Here is an 18,726-nt window from a genome sequence, read left to right as displayed (position 1 = left end):
TGTGGTAATCAAATAAATAACAGATAATATAAATAACAGATCATGGGAATAAGTGCTTTAGACATAAAAGTAACATTTCGGAAGAGGAGTCCCTGCCCTGAGGAGCTTACATTCTAATTGGTAGGTAGGGAGAACGTACAGAGACAGTAGGAGGGAGTTCTGGTAAGTGCGTCTGCAGGGGGCCAATCTTTATGTATCCTGTGTTCAGAATATCCACAGTGCTATTCATATGCTTCTTTAAGCAAGTGTGTCTTAAGGTGGGTCTTAAAGGTGGATAGAGAGGGTGCTAGTCGGGTACTGAGGGGAAGGGCATTCCAGAGGTGTGGGGCAGTCAGTGAAAAAGGTTTAAGGCGGGAGAGGGCTTTAGATACAAAGGGGGTAGAAAGTAGACATCCTTGAGCAGAACGCAAGAGTCGGGATGGTGCATAGCGAGAAATTAGGGCTGAGATGTAAGGAGGAGCAGAAGAGTGTAAAGCTTTAAAAGTGAGGAGAAGAATGGAGTGTGAGATGCGGGATTTGATCGGAAGCCAGGAGAGGGATTTCAGGAGGGGAGATGCTGAGACAGATCTAGGAAAGAGTAGAGTGATTCTGGCAGCAGCATTTAGGATAGATTGTAGGGGAGACAGGTGAGAGGCAGGAAGGCCGGACAGCAGGAAGTTACAGTAATCAAGACGGGAGAGAATGAGGGCCTGAGTCAGAGTTTTAGCAGTCGAACAACAGAGGAAAGGGCGTATCTTAGTTATATTGCGGAGGAAAAAGCAACAAGTTTTAGAAATGTTTTGAATGTGAGGGGCGAATGTGAGAGAGGAGTCGAGTGTGACCCCTAGGCAGCGTGCTTGGGCTACTGGGTGAATGATTGTAGTTCCAACAGTAATGTGGAAGGAGGTAGTAGGGCCAGGTTTGGGAGGAAGTATGAGGAGCTCTGTTTTAGCCATGTTGAGTTTAAGGCATCGGAGGGCCATCCAGGATGATATAGCAGAGAGACATTCAGAAACTTTGGTTTGTACAGCAGGTGTAAGGTCAGGTGTTGAAAAGTATATTTGTGTGTCGTCAGCATAGAGGTGATAATTAAACCCAAAAGATGTTATTAGGTCACCTAGAGAGAGTGTGTACAGAGAAAAGAGAAGAGGTCCCAGGACAGAGCCCTGGGGTACCCCCACAGAGAGATCAATAGAGGAGGAGGAGGTGTTAGCAGAAGAGACACTAAAAGTACGATGGGAGAGGTAGGATGAGATCCAGGATAGAGCTTTGTTCCGAATACCTAGAGTATGGAGAATGTGGAGGAGAAGAGGGTGGTCCACGGTGTCAAATGCTGCAGAGAGGTCGAGTAATATGAGCAGAGTGTAATGACTGAATATATACTCAGGTGTGACTGAGTATATACATATTTCTGTGCAGGTCAGAGTTGACTTGTTCAATTCCATGGTACACTAATTGACTGATCTTACATTCATTGTTGTGTTATTCACCTATTTTTTTCATTTTTAGGGAGGAGTGTGTTCAGTGGCATAGCTAGCTACAAATGCAGGCCCCCGAGCCAAAAAAAATTTTTAGGGCCCCATTATGAGTGAACATATTCTGTAGATACTCCTCCACCTGATGTCATAAAGAGCAGGGGCAGGCAAAGCTCTGCAGCTCTCCGCCTCCAGCCTCTGCTGCCTGCTCTCTCCCCCTCAGCTGTCCCAGCTCTCCCCTCCCTTTTGGCCCTGAGTGGGCCCCCCCAAGAGTGCAGGCCCCTAGGCTATAGCTACGCCCCTTAGTGTGTTGTTGGATTGAAGGGAAGTACCATAGGCCCTATGGGTCTGATAGAATGGGCTTGATGGGGCGGTCTGCCCCGAAACGTTGCCCCCCTCATCTTACCTCATATTTCTTTCCCATTGTCCTCCACTTTTTACCTCCCATCTCCCCTGTGTCATTCCCCTTCCTCCCCCCACTCCCCCCTCACACATCAGTCATATGTTTGTACATAAAGTACATTTATGTTGCCCTGACCACAGCATTGTATGTAGCATCCATTTTCTATAAATATAGTTTTCTCTTTTGGCATATACCCTGTGCTGGGAATCTCTGTATTTGTTTCTATTGTATTTAGGAGGGTTTAGGGTCCTTCCACTATTCCCCTGCACCGACCACATATGTGCCTTAAGGGGAGTGCTGCCTATAGTTCGTACTTATTGCAAGTTATATGTGTACTGGGTAAATGCACCATAACACATGGAATTAAAGTCACATCAGGAGACAATAAAGTCACATCTAGGAGGCTGCAAATCTAGGAGACAATTAGAGGAAAATACAGCATCTGATTTATCAAAGCAGAAGAGAGGGGGTTTCCAATGCGCACAGTCTCATCAAAGTATAAATAAAAAAAGGGAGAAGAAAAAACACACAATAGTGTAATATTGTATGATGCACTTTGAGCAAGAAGGGGTATTACACTCACATTTTATGAAGTCAATCGGGCATTTTGGTTACTAAGTTTAACCACACTGATGTTTGCAGGTTCTCCGTGGACAGGACACTTCCGATAATACACGCCGTCTCCAACAGAAGGACTTGCAGTGTTGTACAAGGTCACCGGTACCAGGATACTCTCGATGAACCAGATAAAAACCACAAATAGTGTAATACTGTACAGATAGGTATTATTGAAGTAATGGAGCAAAATGTGCACTCACATTTTATGTAAAATTGTGTCGACTCAGGAGTTTCCTTCCCCTCCTTGTCCCTCTCTCCCATCTCCTGTTGCCCCTTCTACTCCTTCCCACTCCTCTCCTTTGCCTTCCACCTCTCTCCCCCTTGCCGCAGCGCGTTCCCCACAGGTCTCGCATACCCACGCGGTCCCTGAGTCCCTCCTATGATCTTCCTCACTCCCTCTCTCCCGCGGTGCCCGCATTACCTTCCCCCATGGTGGCATCCATCCCGTTGCCTCCTCCCTCCGTGGTGCCCGCGGCGTGGCATTCCGCACGCCTGGTGATGCGACCGGTGCGTGCGCTCCCTCAGCCCACGATGGGCACATGCACACGCTCCTCCGCTGGTCTCCCTGATCCACCTGCTCCCTCCTCCCTGCCTCTGCATGCCGTCTCTCTGCTCACCGGAGACGCTCTTGCCTGGGCCTCTCCCCTATGGGAGCGTAAATGTGAAGTAACGCAAGATTATCCTTTATTCAGACGTGAATTTCAACTTGTGTTTGTTACCCCCGCACGGCGCAAGACAGCCGCCTTCTCCCTGTTTCATATTTCTCAGGGCCAAAGATCAGCTGCCAAATACGCCATCTCGTTTCGTACGCTGGCCGCCGAAGTACAATGGAATGATGAGGCACTCACCGCTGCGTACTTTCACGGACTCTCTGATGTGTTGAAGGATGATCTGGCTACTCATGCCCGGCCTACGTCCCTGGAGGAACTCATCACCCTGAGCGTACGCATGGATCAGCGTACGCAGGAGCGACGTCACGAGAGACACTGTTCCCGTTCTTCTCACTCTGTTGTTTCTCACAGGTCACCCACTACTCCTCTCCTGGCCCTGGAGGCACCGGAACCTATGCAGGTCGGCAGTCAGCAACTCCAGGCAGCCGAGAGAGCGCGGCGGCGTCAGAACAGGCTGTGTTTCTATTGTGCTTCCTCGGAACATCGTCTCCAGAATTGTCCCTTGAAGCCGGGAAACGGGCACACCCAGTAAAGGTAGAGGGGCTTCTACTGGGTACAGTCTCTCCTAACCCTCTCCTTCCGAAGCTCTCCCAAAGAAGTTTATGCTACCGGCCACAGTAGAGGGTCCCAACCTTGTCGTAAAGGTGGAAGCGTTCATCGATTCCGGATCGGGCGGTAATTTCCTGGCCCAGCAGTTCGCATTGGAGAATCAAATTCCCATGGTCAGAAGGAAGAGCCCTATTGGCCTTGAGGCCATCAACGGATGACCGCTCCAGCCGGCCTTCATCATTTGGGAGTCTATTCCTCTTACCTTGACCCTGGCCGATGGTCACAAAGATTGAATTGTCTTTGACATTTTTCAATCCCCTTCCGTACAAATTATCTTAGGATTGCCTTGGCTTCAACTCCCCAATCCACGCATTGATTGGTCCGGTACTCTGCCTATTCACTGGTCCTCGTCCACAGATGCTGTGCCAGCGGATCCTCCCGTGGTTGTGCTTGCCGGTCTGGACTCCGTACCGACCGATCAGTTGTCCCTGCCTGCTGTGTACCATGAGTACTTGGACGTGTTCAACAAGGTACAAGCAGAGGTTCTTCCTCCTCACCGTCCGTACGATTGCCCTGTCGACCTCATCCCTGGGACTGTCCTGCCGAAGTCTAAGTCTTATCCACTCTCCATCCCGGAGACCAAGGCCATGACTACTTATATTCAGGAAAATCTGGAAAAGGGATTCAAAAGGGATTCATCCGCAACTCTACCTCTCTCTTCTTCTTTGTGAAGAAGAAGGATGGATCACTGAGGCCATGCATCGACTTCAGCGGACCCAATAAGATCACGGTAAAAAAACGGTATCCTCTTCCGCTCATTTCTGAACTGTTCGACCGTCTCCAAGGGGCCTCTATCTTCTCAAAACTTGACTTAAGGGGTGCCTATAATCTCATTCGTATAAGGGAAGGAGACGAGTGGAAAACAGCGTTTAACACACGTTCTGGACATTATGAATATCTTGTTATGCCCTTTGGGCTGTGTAACGCCCCGGCCGTGTTTCAGGAATTTATGAACGACATCTTCCGTGATGTATTGGGAACTTTTGTCATTGTCTATCTAGACGACATTCTTATATTTTCGAAAAATCTGGAGGAACACATTCAACATACCAAACTGGTGCTCTCCAGGCTTCGTTCTAATCGTCTTTACGCAAAGATGGAGAAGTGTCTGTTTCACGAGGCTTCCACGGCCTTCCTAGGCTATATCATCTCCAGCCAAGGTTTTTCCATGGACCCTGAGAAGCTGAAGGCGGTTCTCGACTGGCCACTCCCTAATTCACTCAAGGCTATGCAACGTTTTCTTGGCTTTGCCAATTATTACAGGAAGTTTATCAAAAAAATTTCTTCTATTGCTCTTCCTATCACCGCCTTGACCAAAAAGGGCGCCGACGTCTCATTCTGGTCACCTGAGGCCATTTCAGCCTTTGAGATTCTCAAGAAGGCATTCGTGTCTGCGCCCATTCTTCGTCATCCGGATACCTCACTCTCCTTTACTTTGGAGGTTGACGCCTCAGACGTAGGAGCTGGCGCAGTTCTTTCCCAGAGGATTTCGCCCCAAGAGAAACTCCATCCTTGTGGGTTTTTTTCACGGAAATTCTCAGCAGCAGAAAGGATTTATGATGTCGGTAATCGCGAACTTTTGCCATCAAGTTGGCTCTCCAAGAATGGAGACACCTTTTGGAGGGTTCCAAGGAACCAATCGCTATTCTCACTGACCACAAAAATTTGTTATATATTGAGGGGGCTCGTCGCCTAGGCTCCCGCCAAGCTCGCTGGTCACTCTTCTTTTCCCACTTCAACTACACCATCTCGTATATTCCTGGGACCAAAAATGTTAAAGCGGATGCCCTTTCTCGTCAATTTGCTTCTGAGACTGAAGCTAAAGAAACCTCGGAACCTATTCTCCCGGTCAAGTGCATAATTTCTGCTAACAACTTCGATGTGTTGGATGAGACCAACAAGGCACAAGCGTATATTCCCAGCAGGTTCAGGGTACCAGAAGGACGTCTCTACGCTGCTCCACGTTTTCATCATAAAGTGTTACTTTGGGGTCATTCCTCTAGAGCAGTTGGTCATCCAGGCTTCAAAAGGACGGCAGATCTCAATAAACGGACTTTTTGGTGGCCTAAGATGAATCAAGACATTCTCGAATTTACCTCCGCCTGTCCTGTATGTGCCCAGAGTAAAACCCTCCATCATAAACCTTCTGGATTTCTTCTACCACTTCACTACTTTGGACTTTATTGTTGAGCTGCCTCTTTCCAAAGGGATGAACACTATTTTGGTCGTAGTTGACAGGTTTTCGAAACAGGCACACTTTGTTCCCCTCAAGGGTCTTCCCAACTCTGTCACCTTGGCAGACGTCTTCTCCAAAGAGATCTTCAGGTTGCATGGCGTTCCCATTTCTATTGTCTCGGATCGGGGGTCTCAGTTCATCTCAAAATTCTGGCGGGCCTTCTCCCAAAGATTGGGTATCTCTCTCTTGTTTTCCTCTGGATACCATCCACAAACCAACGGTCAAACTGAAAGGATGAACCAAACTCTTGAACAGTATCTAAGATGCTTCATTTCGGACTCACAAGATAACTGGGTGGATCTTTTATCATGGGCCGAATTTGCCATAAATTCCTTGAGGAACGAGTCTACTCAGGAGTCTCCTTTCTTTATCAACTGTGGCTTCCACCCCAGTAGTCTCCCTCTCTCACCTTCTCCTTCTGTGTTCCTGCAGCCGCCTCTCATATCACCAACTTACAAGAATCCTGGAAAAAAATCCTCAAGTCTTTAAAATCTGCGGTTGCCAAACAAAAAACAAAGGCAGACTGCCACCGTCAAAGGGGTCCTTCCTTCAAACCTGGCGATCTGGTGTGGCTGTCTTCCAAAAATATTAGGCTCAAAACTCCTTCACCCAAACTGTCCCCTAGATTCTTGGTACCATTCAAAATCCTAGAGAAGGTGAATCCTGTAGCCTATCTTCTCGATCTTCCTTCCACAATGAAAGTTCCGTCCGTGTTCCCTGTTTCCCTCCTTAAAGAATTCATTCCCAGTCCCCTCTCGGAGACCCAATCCAGTATCCACCCTGGGCCAACAGGAGTACGAAATACAGTCTCTCATCGACTCTCGTCTGTCTAAAAATAGACTGCAGTTTTTGGTACACTGGAGGGGCTACGGGCCTGAGGAACGTTCCTGGGTACCTGCACATCACATCCACGCCCCAAGGCTACTTTCTCTATTTCATCAGAAATTTCCCCTCAAGCCGTGGTTAGATCACTCGGAGATTGATCCTCAAGGGGGGGATAATGTGACGACTCAAGAGATTCCTTCCCATCCTTGTCCCTCTCTCCCATCTCCTGTTGCCCCTTCTACTCCTTCCCACTCCTCTCCTTTGCCTTCCACCTCTCTCCCCTTGCTGCAGCGTGTTCCCCGCAGGTCACGCATACCCACGTGATCCACGAGTCCGTCCTATGATCTTCCCCGTTCCCTCTCTCCCGCGGTGCCCTCATTACCTTCCCCCGTGGTGGCATCCGTCCCGTTGCCTCCCCCCTCCGTGGTGCCCGCGGCACGGCGTTCCGCGCACCTGGTGATGCGACCGGTGCGTGCAGTCCCTCAGCCCATGATGGGCACGCACACACGCTCCTCTGCTGGTCTCCCTGATCCACCTGCTCCCTGCCTCTGCATGCCGTATCGCGGTCGCAGGTCACGCAGGTGTTCCCCTTCTTTTGGCTTCGTGCTCCTCCTGCGTCCTTCCCTTGCTCCGTACGGTCCCTCTCTGTGTTGCAACCTGTGCGTGCGCATCCCCAGCTTACAGAGGGCATGCGCACATGCTCTTCTTATACTGTTCCCCATGCCTCCGCCTCCCAGGCCCTCCAGGCCATTCCCCTGACTACCCCTTCTGTCTCCTCCTCTTCTCTCCCTGTCCTATCCCTGTTGTCTCCCACTTCTCTCTCTACTCCTCCCCTCTCTCCTATTGGTATGCCCTCCTTTATAACCCCTGTCTGTCCACTTCTTCCTCGCTCTGCATAGTTCCTGTTTCCCTGTGTGTACCTGACCTATGCTGTGCTCCCTCTGTGTTCCTGTTGTTTCCTGCTCCTGTGTTATCTTGGATTTCCCTGGCTTTGACCCCTGCTTGTCCTGGACTACTCTGCTCTCTGGTATCCCTTGAACCCTGCAACGCATACTACTTTGCTTACATCTAGCTTCCTAGGACCTGGCTTATACTCTGACGATTCTAACCTCTGGACTCCTGGACATTGGCACACGGACACGACTACTCCGACGGACATTCCCAAGCATTGCAAGTATAACTAACAACTCTTCCTACAGGCCCAGCAACGCCATACCACACTCCCGGCTTGCTCCCACTTCTGTGGGTGTGTGGTATCATACCGTTCCCACCTCAGTACTGGGGTCTAGCCAGGTCTGCGGGCATACAGGCGTGACAAAAATATAAAAGCTTATGGTTGTCAAAGTAACCAACTTATAATGATGATTCTGGAATAACAGGGTGATCCCAAAAAAAGGAAAAGGACGCAGGAAAAAATAAATGAAAAAATCTTTATAACATAAAGATATGTTTATATCTTACAGATATCCAGAGGAAGCTACACCAAAGACACTGAATCCCAACTCCCAATACACCCCAGCAATGGCCATAAACCAGGGGATACAGCTACAGAAGGGGGAGGTAGCAGTGCCCCAAATGGACTCCCAAAGGTCTAATGCAATCTGTGTAAAAGATAAAGAATGTCCCAACGCTTTTCGTCTCAGCAGACTTCTTCCAGGGGGTTTGTAAAAGTCCTGCTGTCCTTTTCCCTATAAGTAGTTTTGAATTTGGTGCCTTTTTTCCTTCAGCTTGCTCCCATTGGCTATGTGCTGCGTTCCAGCAGTTCATGCGTTCCAAGCCATAGCGCGACGTCGCGTCTATGATGCCATTCCGTGAATGCAATGTGGATCGTGTGTGAGATGCCTGTACCTCACACACAAGCAGCAAGAAGTTGCGGTACGTAAAAGATGAGTGACAGAGTCAAGGAGGATACTATATATGTCTCAAAGCTTTGCCTTCACATAGATTAAATGATATATTGCAAAAAATATACGCTTTCAGACCAGCAGACTTAGGGAGGATTTGTTGCTGTAAAGTACACCTATTTTGGCATAGGTTTTGGATGTCAGGGTATCAATATGCTTCCCAAATGTTAAATGGGAGTCAAACCATATGCCCAAGTATTTAAAACTAGTAACAGGAGTTAAGGTGGTGTTAGTGTTGGTTCTGATCAGGAGCTCAGTCATTTGAAGCTCTAAAAATTTAGCCTTGGTCCCAAATACAATTGTTACAGTCTTGTCAGTGTTTAAAACAGTTTGCTTTGGGAAATCCAATTTTCAAGAAAAAAAAAGGCAGATTGAAGTATGTGTTCAAGGTCGGAGAGGCTAGGGCTGTGTGCATATAAGATTGTGTCATCTCCATACAGGTGTATTGAAACTACCTTATAAGTTGTAGGAAGATCATTGATGAATACTGCTAAGAGTAGAGGCCCCAGAACAGAGCCTTGCGGGACACCACAGGGGATATTCAAGGGGTTTGAGTTAGAGCCTGAGATGGACACATGTTGTGATCTACCTGCTAGGTATGAATGAAACCAGTTTAAAGCATGCTTCCCTATTCCAGAGCACTGGAGTTTCTTAAGCAAGATAACATGAGCAACAGTATCAAAAGCCTTTGCAAAATCTAGGCATATTGCACCAGTGAGTTGAACCAGTTCCATTCCACACTGGATCTCATTGCAAACTTTTAGCAGGGTAGTTACGGTGGAGTGTTTGGGGCGAAAGCCAAATTGGAATTGGCTAGGGAAATTTGTCTTGGTATAGTAATCGCTTAATTGGAAGTGAACACATTTTTCCATAACTTTGGAAAGGATTGGGAGAAGAGAGATTGGCCTGTAGTTTGAGACAGTGTATTTGTCCCCACTTTTGAAGATTGGGACAACTCTGGCAGTTTTCCATGTCTTAGGGATATGGCCTGCAGACAGAATAGAGTTGACTATTGAAGCAATTGGTTTGGCAAAGACTGATGCACCAAGTCTTAGGAACTTAGATTGTAGTAAGTCAGGTCCACATTGGCTGCTTAGTTTTAATTTGAGGAGCGCTTGTGTAATCTCCTCTTCAGATACTGGGACAAATTGAAAATTGTGAGCAACGTTGGGAGAGGGTGGGGCAATTGGGGTACTCACAGAATGAGGTTCATGTTTGTGGTTTGGGTTACGTTTCACTAAAAAGTTAGTGGCACACCCCACAAAGAAATCATTGAATGCATTTGCAATGTCAGTGGGATTTGTCAGAGTAATATCCTCCTCAGTGATATTACTTGGTTGTTGATGACTAGAAGTCTGGAATATATTGTGGAGAACCTTCCAGAAGTTAGCAGGGTTTGATATGTTCTGGCGAAGATTGTCAGAGTAATATTGTACTTTGGAAAGTCTTGTTTGGCTTGTTCACATGTTCTGCAGGCATATGTAGTTATTAAGATCCTTGGTAGTGCCAGTTACTTTGTAGCTTTTCCACAAGGCATCCCTGAAATGGTAGAGCTGAATAAGGTCAGTTGTAACCCATGGAAGGTGGGCCCCCGTACTCTTATTCTGCGTAATAGAGCATGGGCATCATAGTTTTAAGAAATCGGATTGGAAATAGTCGAGCGCAGAATCAGGGTCGGAAAGTAAGTCAATTCTGTACCAAAGGCAGTTGGTAAGGTCAGCCAAAAATTGTTGTGGTTTAAAGTTTTGAAATGTTCTAGTGAGGAGAACTTTAATCAACCCTGTTGTGGCCAGGGTCCTGTAACCAGTAGTGGCGCTTCCCTACAAGTGGACTAAGTGGCTGCTCAGAGCCCCCACCAGTTCGGAAGGCCCCTTTCCTCTGCTTGGAGCCCACAGAAACGTACAGCAGCATGAGGTTTATTGCATGTGAGGCCACAGCTTATTACATACTGTAGACTACAATATTCCCTTTTTGCTCAGTGAGTACTGAACCAGAATAATCATCTCAAAGATAGACACCACTAGTTCTCATGGGCTCTTTATTTGCAGGGCAATCATTGTGTTTGCTACTCACCACCAACCCCCTGCTTCCTGTTGCGAGCATGACACACTGGTTGTCTGCTATATCAAATATCAAAGTCTGCAATTAAATCTAAGGTTTCAATATCAGCTCCCATCGCACAAGGCACATAAGCAAACATTAGTGTTGGAGAGAATTACAAACACACCTGTTATTTTAGATTTGGAGCTTTTCTAAAAAAAAGTTTTATATTGTTTTCCTAATTTCATTATAAACCACATCTCCCACAAAAGATCTCAGACGTATCCAAAGGTGTCGCCTTAAAGTAACCACCCATCTCTAAATATGTACACATGTGGTTTTCTGGGTAATAAATCACCCAGTTGCACAGTATAAATGTAACTGACCAAATGCAGGTAGGTTTAGATTTGGAAGAACAGACCTTCTACAATGGTAAGTCCAATGTTCAATGTCTTTTATCTCATATTAAATGCATCTGTTTGAACCTGTAACATTGTATCACTTCCATTTATACTCATTTTTATTTTGGCATTACTTATTTTACTTTTTGGAAGTAGTAATGCCGGGCGTAGGCTCATATTTACTAAGCAGGGATATGCTCTAAGACACCTGCTGGGGCCAAAATGTCACCTTACCACCTATTTGTCTGAAAAGCAACATCAGGCAGCCTGAAGGAGGGCGGCAGGCAGCATGCTCCTCCAGGGGAGCGTAAGGCAACACAGTCAAATAAATACTAGTTACAAAACAGGCTAACGGAGAGCCGCCTAAATGACCCAGACCTGAGCTGAAGCATGGTCGTGTGGGAGCTAGCATTTTAATTTCACAGAGAGCAAAGGTTGGGAAATGCTTGATATTTAAAGGTGAAACTCAGCTGAGATTAAACAGCCTGCTGCAGCTACTCCCCCACATAACAATTACAGGCTTCATTCTTCCAATGGCCAATGCCATTTGTAAGCAATGCAAAATAAGAGGTTTCCTTGTCTCCCATGTGTAAGTGCATATTGATACATCCACTGGACTCTCAGCAAGACTCAAAGGACATCCTACATTTCTTAATACTTACAGGGGTCTATGTATTATCCCCTAACAATTAGCGCAAAGTGGTTATTTTGTCCCAAATCCCACTGCAATGTATCTGTGACAGGCAGCGTCTCTGTATTATTCTTCTGTACACCGTTTTCTTGTATGTCTGCATTGGGCTGTGACAATATTAGGAAGTGGGAGGAGATTATGGCGAAGTTACAGTCATTTTCATGTCGGGCAGGTATGGAAAAGGTGCGTATGGAGACATGTGCAGCTTACGCTGGGTGTGTTTTTCTGAAAGGTTGGTAGGAAAGTGATTAACAATTATAAAGCAAAAATATGCATTGTAAAAGCAATGCAAAATAAAATACAGAAAGCCTGAGGAAAAGGCTGTGTCGCCTGAAACACTAATGTTTATGAAATCCGTATGGTGACTGTGAACCTCTTATTTTTAAACTTGCTATTACACTTTTAGCAAAGTTATTTGCCTTGATTAAATTGATTTTTGTAATAAATGAAGCTGTCCCACTTCATGTATATCACCCAATTCATATTTCTCTAATGTCCTTTAGTGATAGGACTTCTTACCAGTCATCAACATTGTTATCGTAGCTCTGTTACTTTGTTTGCAAAGTATCAATGGTGTCATCATTAGTCAAACAGATAAACATAGTGTACTGGATCTGCTTAAGTCCGGTGTTCCCAACAGGAAGCGACATATATTCAATTTTTAAGATCGAAATAAGTAAAACTGTAATTTCAAGGATGATTGGATCATTTAAAGGATGACAGTTACAATGATACGTTGTTTAAAAAAACATATATTTATACTCTGAGTTTAAGTTGAACTGGCCCCTTTAAAATAGAAAGGGATGAGAGGGGGGCTGTGTCTGTGCAAACTCTTGGGTAGCACATAGTGATATCACTCAAAATGGAAAACAAAAAATCAAACCCTTTTAATTTAACTCCTTAAATATGTCAGTCATTTGGTTCATCTTGGTCCTCGGAGGGATTGTCCTTCCATATTTTAACTGACAATAAAAATAATCTGACACTTTTTTTTTTTAATCTTGATTTTTTTTTTTTTTTACTTAATTTAAACCACATTATTTCTTAACTCAGAGGACTCACCAGTTTCCGAGATAATTATTGTTTTAGTTGATTAATTCCTTTCTGGATATTCAAAGAGGCAACAAATATGGGGTAGGGGGAAGAGAAGAAAAAACTTTGCTCCAACTGTCAAGTCTAATTATAAGGATTCATTTAATCAATTTGCACGGTTAGTTGGTGCCACCAAGGGATTTACTATTATACAAAAATAGAGTACAGCTGAAAGAAAAGAAACCCCTTTAAATTCAGTGAACTCCACAGTTAAAGTGATCATATATATAGAGTGCTGTTCTTGAGAAGATAATATATGGCTATGAATTTCAGCTTGAAGCAATAAAAACGTACCTTTTATATACCCTATACTTAAAATAAATTAATCTTAAAAGGAACAAAAAATAATATTTAGGATTAAAAATCCTACTGCAGCCTAGAGTGGTTTATCGGGTGTGCACCACCTGTGAAAATGATGCAATTTGTGTGCATTTTCTCTACAAATTTGCCTTTGATACATTGCTTCCTATATCTGATTTAAGGGCTTTTTCAATAATCTCAGAAGTGCCTGATCGCACCGCAGTCAGCCGAAAACGAAGCACCTTCAGATATGTGATTGGAACTTAAACCTAAGAAACAAGTTATAAGTAGTATTTCAGTATCACCTTAGGAAAGTCATCTCTTCTACCATGGCTCAAACTAATAGTTCCTTTCCTTTCAGGATCCTTAATGAATACCACAGCAGTTAGCCAAATGTAATTTCTAATTCCTTATATCTTCTCAGATCTTCATCTCGATTATCAGTTTGTATGGTAAAGAATCAGTCATTTAGGAGACAGACTTTGAGCAGTTTTCCGTCTGCTTTCCAGAGCCATTATTTACTCCTATTTAATAGATGCATGCACGAGAATACATATACAGGCATACCCCGCATTAACGTACACAACGGGACCGGAGCATGTATGTAAAGTGAAAATGTACTTAAAGTGAAGCACTACCTTTTCCCACTTATCGATTCATGTACTGTACTGCAATCGTTATATACGTGCATAACTGATGTAAATAACACATTTGTAACAGGCTCTATAGTCTCCCCGCTTGTGCACAGCTTCGTACAGGTAGGGAGCCGGTATTGCTGTTCAGGACGTGATGACAGGCGCATGCGTGACCTGCCGTTTGCCTATTGGGCGATATGTACTTACTCGCGAGTGTACTTAAAGTGAGTGTACTTAAAGTGGGGTATGCCTGTATAAGGTTTCAGCCTACAGTATCTCTTGCAGCAAGCTACGATAGAGCCAGCAGCACCACGTGTTACTTTGTATATTGATATTTTATTTCACGTATCACTTTTTCACTTCATATTATAACATATGCATAGAAATATATAAAAATAAATAAGCTTGGCATGCACCATGGTAATGTACTTTCTCTAGAGGACTTGCTGTTATATCAGCCAATCCTCTAATTTGTAAATATTTATAACATAGTACATAGGTTGCACCCATTGCCACTCTGAACAATATGGTAATAATTGTTAATTATTTGTGAGCGGTGTAAATTCTGGTGTGTGTGTGTGTGTATATATATATAAATAATCATCAACACACATGCATATATATTGTATTCTTTGCCATGTGAATGCTTTCTGCTCTGTTGTATTTTATAAACAATTACTATACGCAGTGGCTGTTATACACTGTCCTATATTGTTGATAATTATGTGTCACATGTTGCTTACAGTTGATCTGAAACATTCTGTGCTTTTTCTTTACAGAAGTTCCTTCTGACTCTTGCTCTTGCATTTGCCGTCTCAGTGGCACTCTCGAGTGCTTCCTGCTATATGCAAAAATTGAAACTGAATCTGAATCCCAAGATACAAGTAGCAGGTAAATAACAGGCGATTTCTAATCATCGTGTTATTAGAATTTTAAGTGATAATCGGTTGTTTGTATTTGTAAACTGAAACAACTTATTTCAAGGAGATTCAGGGCCACAGTTACTAAGCAGTGCTAATCGTGGCCCTATATGTCCCATGCAAGTGAAAGGACTGTAAGGCAGGGGATCTCAACTCCAGTCCTCAGTAGGTTGTAATAATACTTCCTACTAGCTAAATATATAAGTTGTACTTGTACCAGGTTATGACCCAAGTAGCGAACAGTACGGATGCAATATTGACGCCAAATAGTAGAAATTATGTTTGGCAATGCAGCATTGCTCATCTAATGAGTTAATTAATGGCATTGATAAAGTTGTAAGCGAAGTTGGGTTAGATATAGTCATTTATTGATTTAACCAGAGTGGAAAATTTTATAGAATTTCAAGTGAACTTAAAATGTAGTTAGACCGAGGCACAATTCTGAAAATATGGGCCAATATTTCCATACATACACATATAGATATAAATTCATTATATGTTGAAGAAATCCACTAACATTTCTCTAGTCAATATCCATATATCCACTGGATATAGACACTAGTTATTGGATATAATAATGTTATGTAAACTTTAGCAAATATCTTGTATTTCGTGTCTTCTGTAATCATTACATTGGAAGACAAATATGGGTTGGTGGATATTCATATCGTTCTATATTAGCGCTAAAGAAAATAACTAGATTGACCTGAAAGTTTACGTACAGCATAGTTCATAATACATAAATCTTATGTGTGTGCCATAAATGATCATAGCTTATCTATCCTGGACCCGGTAGGTACAGATACAGCAGGTTTACTTTTCTCTCTGGTATGATATGTCGGGATACATTGGGATACATTGTGCCAACAGTGGCATTGATTCCTGTGGAATGATATTCAGAGTTGTACATTGGAATATGTTGTATTATTGGGGGGGGCGGGGGTACAATGTTTTAAGCTTCATCTATTTCTTTCCTTAGGCTGTATGAAAGATGGTGAGGTACATGCATTTGACACCAAATGGAAGACCCCAGATTGTTTTGAATGCTCATGTCGCCGGGATGGAATGCAGTGCTGTTCTACGTATGTTTTATACAAATATCATACTATTTAATTCCAGTCAAACATTTCTCTTCCAGTTGTATAGTAGTAAACTCAGAAGTGCAATACATGGTATCTGGATTATATTAACAAAACATTATTATGACAATCCATGAGTTTCCATATGCCTCATTCTCCTAATAACAGTAACCATGCTATGGGGCTTATTCTAGAAGCTCCAAAATTGTCAGTGTCCAACCGCACGTTTTGACATGTTCACAAATAGCGGAATAAAATGTGAGAAATAAAATCTATTCTCTATTGCAAACCGCTTCTCTCAGCCACTCTTTAAATGGTGTTTTTAGAAGCGGTTTGCATAACGGAGCTTCTCGAGTAGCAGTTGTGGGTAAAAAATGCAAGTTGGAGGATTGTTTGACAAACCGATTGGATTGACAGAGCAAGAGTGAGACTGCTTCTAAAAAAGCCATTTGGACGTGGTTTGGACATGCGATAAGGGCTTACAGAATAGCAAAGCATGCCAATCTGCTTCTAGAGTGCACTTTAGAAGCTATTTGTCACACTTATGAGCTACGAGAATAAGCCCCGTACTTTCTCTACCCAATGCCCTCAATCCCACTTTGTCAAACCCTTTAGCAAGAGCACTGGGTTTAATTGTCACAGAAACACATCTGGTGTAAATTATTACGCCAATAATCAAGATTCCAGGTAAAATATTCAGAAAATGCATTTGCAAGATGGGTGTACATATTTATGACAAAGTACAACACATTGTATATACTGTAACATACAGGGTCATTTTTAAAAAGTGCTGCTTTCCTATAATACATATTCCAGTGGCTGAAGATACTTACCGGTTATTCACTTAAATGGCCACCTGGTGTCCTCAGACACCCTGCAAAGTGTCTTATGGAATAGCACTGTTTGGTACATACAGTGTATCGGACATCGTTTTTCAATGACAAGGCATTGCAATCAAGGGCTTACATTCTACGTTTGGTATCTAAGGCACAGGGAGATAATATGACTTGGCTAAGCTCACAAGGATCTAACACTGGGATTGGAACCAGGTTTCGTCCCTTCAAAGGTGTTGGCTTTGACATTACTATATCTCCTGGGTTAGCGGCTGTTTCACAGATTGTATTAGTAATGCACACAGTCTTAATTGCACATAACATCCTTTGTGTTTCATAATTCATGTTTCTCTTGCTTTGTGACAGCTTTGGTATACCCAGGGGATATGATGAAGAGACGTGTGAAGCGATTTTCGATAAGAAGTCCTGCACTTACAATGTTGTGAAAAAGAATGATCATTCAGAAACATGTCCAATCACATCAATGATTGGTTAATACAGCTCCTCGTCTTTTAACCTGGATATTTTTAGTTGTTACCAAAATAAATCAATGATTTGCCTTTCAATTTTGAAAACCTTTGCTTTAATATGTTAACTAGTTCTGCATTAGTCCTGGAAAGGTTCACCTAAAATGCACCATGTTCTAATTCTCAAACAAGTCACCTAAACTCTTGTGCCTAATTTAAAATAAGCAACATTCAATTTAAACATCCCTATTGAGTGATTATGTTGTATTTGCTTTCACAGACTTTGTATAGTACCTAATTATCGGATAATTAAACTGTTTTAAGTAGATGTTCATCTGACTCCGTGTCTTGTTTTTGGGTTTTCTTCTAAAAAAATAAATTCAGGTTTTGTTTTAGATTATGGGGAATGGATGAGTTTGATTAAAAAACATTAATAAGTAAGTGAATACTGTGAGTCATTATTGTATTCTGCTGGTACACCTGTGAGAAATGCTTCCTATATTGCCGCTCTGGTAAATACTGTTTAATTTCTGCATACTGTGGCTGTTATGAAATGCTCTGCACACACTGACCCCATTTTTCTGGAAAATGCCTTTGCTGACATTACTGCCAAGATGGCTGTCATGCAGCATATTGTTTTGTGCCACCACCACCAAGCCAGAACTCCCACTTTCTCTGACCTTGTTAGTATGCAGGATTCGATGTGCAAGTATTCTTAACACAATTATCGTTTTGAAACCTGCTGAGTGCTGTCGCCTCTTTGCCACCTTCACGTTGGTAACGTATGCGCAATTATTTGTATGGTACAAGCACCAGTTCATTACTGTGTTTCTACAGGAGTGCCGTATATATATATATATATATATATATATATATATATATATATATATATATATAAATATATAAATATATATATATATATATATATATATATATATATATATACAAATGGACTCATATCGTTACCACCTGCCAAAGTATATAAATATTGTCTAGTACTAAGTGGATCTGTACAGTAATTGGCCTGAAGTGTACCCAACCTAGGATAAAAAGCCAAATACAGTTGCAAAGATTCTCCTTAGAGACTATATACTCTGCTGGGATATACTGGAAAGGCTGAACTTTGATCATGGTCCAGAACTAGCAAACAACATTTTTAAGGAAATGGCCAGATTTGTGGGCTTCTAACAGAAATTGCACTGCCCATACCACACACAGGCCTCAGGCACAGTTGAACTAATGAACAGAACAATAAAAAAAAGTGTCTGGCTAAGGCCTGTGGGCAAACTTGACTGATATACTGTACTGTACCTTCTATAGTTCTATAGGAAATCAGAGATATGGGAAAGGAAAAGATAGACTTAGCCCTCATTAAATAATTACGGGATGACAAATGAAAATGAGGGCTTCCCCTTCACTAGATTTGAAAGCAGCGGATATTCATATCATGTCTAACTCATTGATGAAATAATTTGAATGTCTAATTAATGATATACGAAGAGATTTCCTACATGTCACAGAGGCAAAGCTTAAGGACCCATAGGTCAG

The 18,726-nt window shown here is 43.1% G+C and overlaps 1 protein-coding gene across 1 annotated transcript; it reads left to right on the top strand.

The window, feature by feature from the left end:
- Positions 1-11,051: 11,051 nt before the first annotated feature.
- Positions 11,052-17,510, top strand: LOC142501230 (beta-microseminoprotein-like). Its single transcript, XM_075610820.1, has 4 exons — positions 11,052-11,192; positions 14,659-14,770; positions 15,779-15,881; positions 17,078-17,510. The coding sequence occupies exons 1-4, from the start codon at positions 11,190-11,192 to the stop codon at positions 17,205-17,207; spliced, it is 348 nt and encodes a 115-aa protein (XP_075466935.1). The 5' UTR covers positions 11,052-11,189; the 3' UTR covers positions 17,208-17,510.
- The last annotated feature ends 1,216 nt before the right edge of the window (positions 17,511-18,726 follow it).

The sequence above is a fragment of the Ascaphus truei genome, chromosome 8 (genome assembly GCF_040206685.1).
Source record: "Ascaphus truei isolate aAscTru1 chromosome 8, aAscTru1.hap1, whole genome shotgun sequence".
NCBI classification, from domain to species: domain Eukaryota; kingdom Metazoa; phylum Chordata; class Amphibia; order Anura; family Ascaphidae; genus Ascaphus; species Ascaphus truei.
The sequence above is the reverse complement of the archived record's forward strand: the minus strand, read 5'-3'. Positions and strand labels throughout refer to the sequence as shown.

Coding starts and splice junctions, on each gene's coding strand:
- LOC142501230 (XM_075610820.1), top strand. Junction 14,771..15,778: donor TCCCAAGATACAAGTAGCAG/GTAAATAACAGG, acceptor TTCTTTCCTTAG/GCTGTATGAAAGATGGTGAG. Junction 15,882..17,077: donor GGAATGCAGTGCTGTTCTAC/GTATGTTTTATA, acceptor GCTTTGTGACAG/CTTTGGTATACCCAGGGGAT.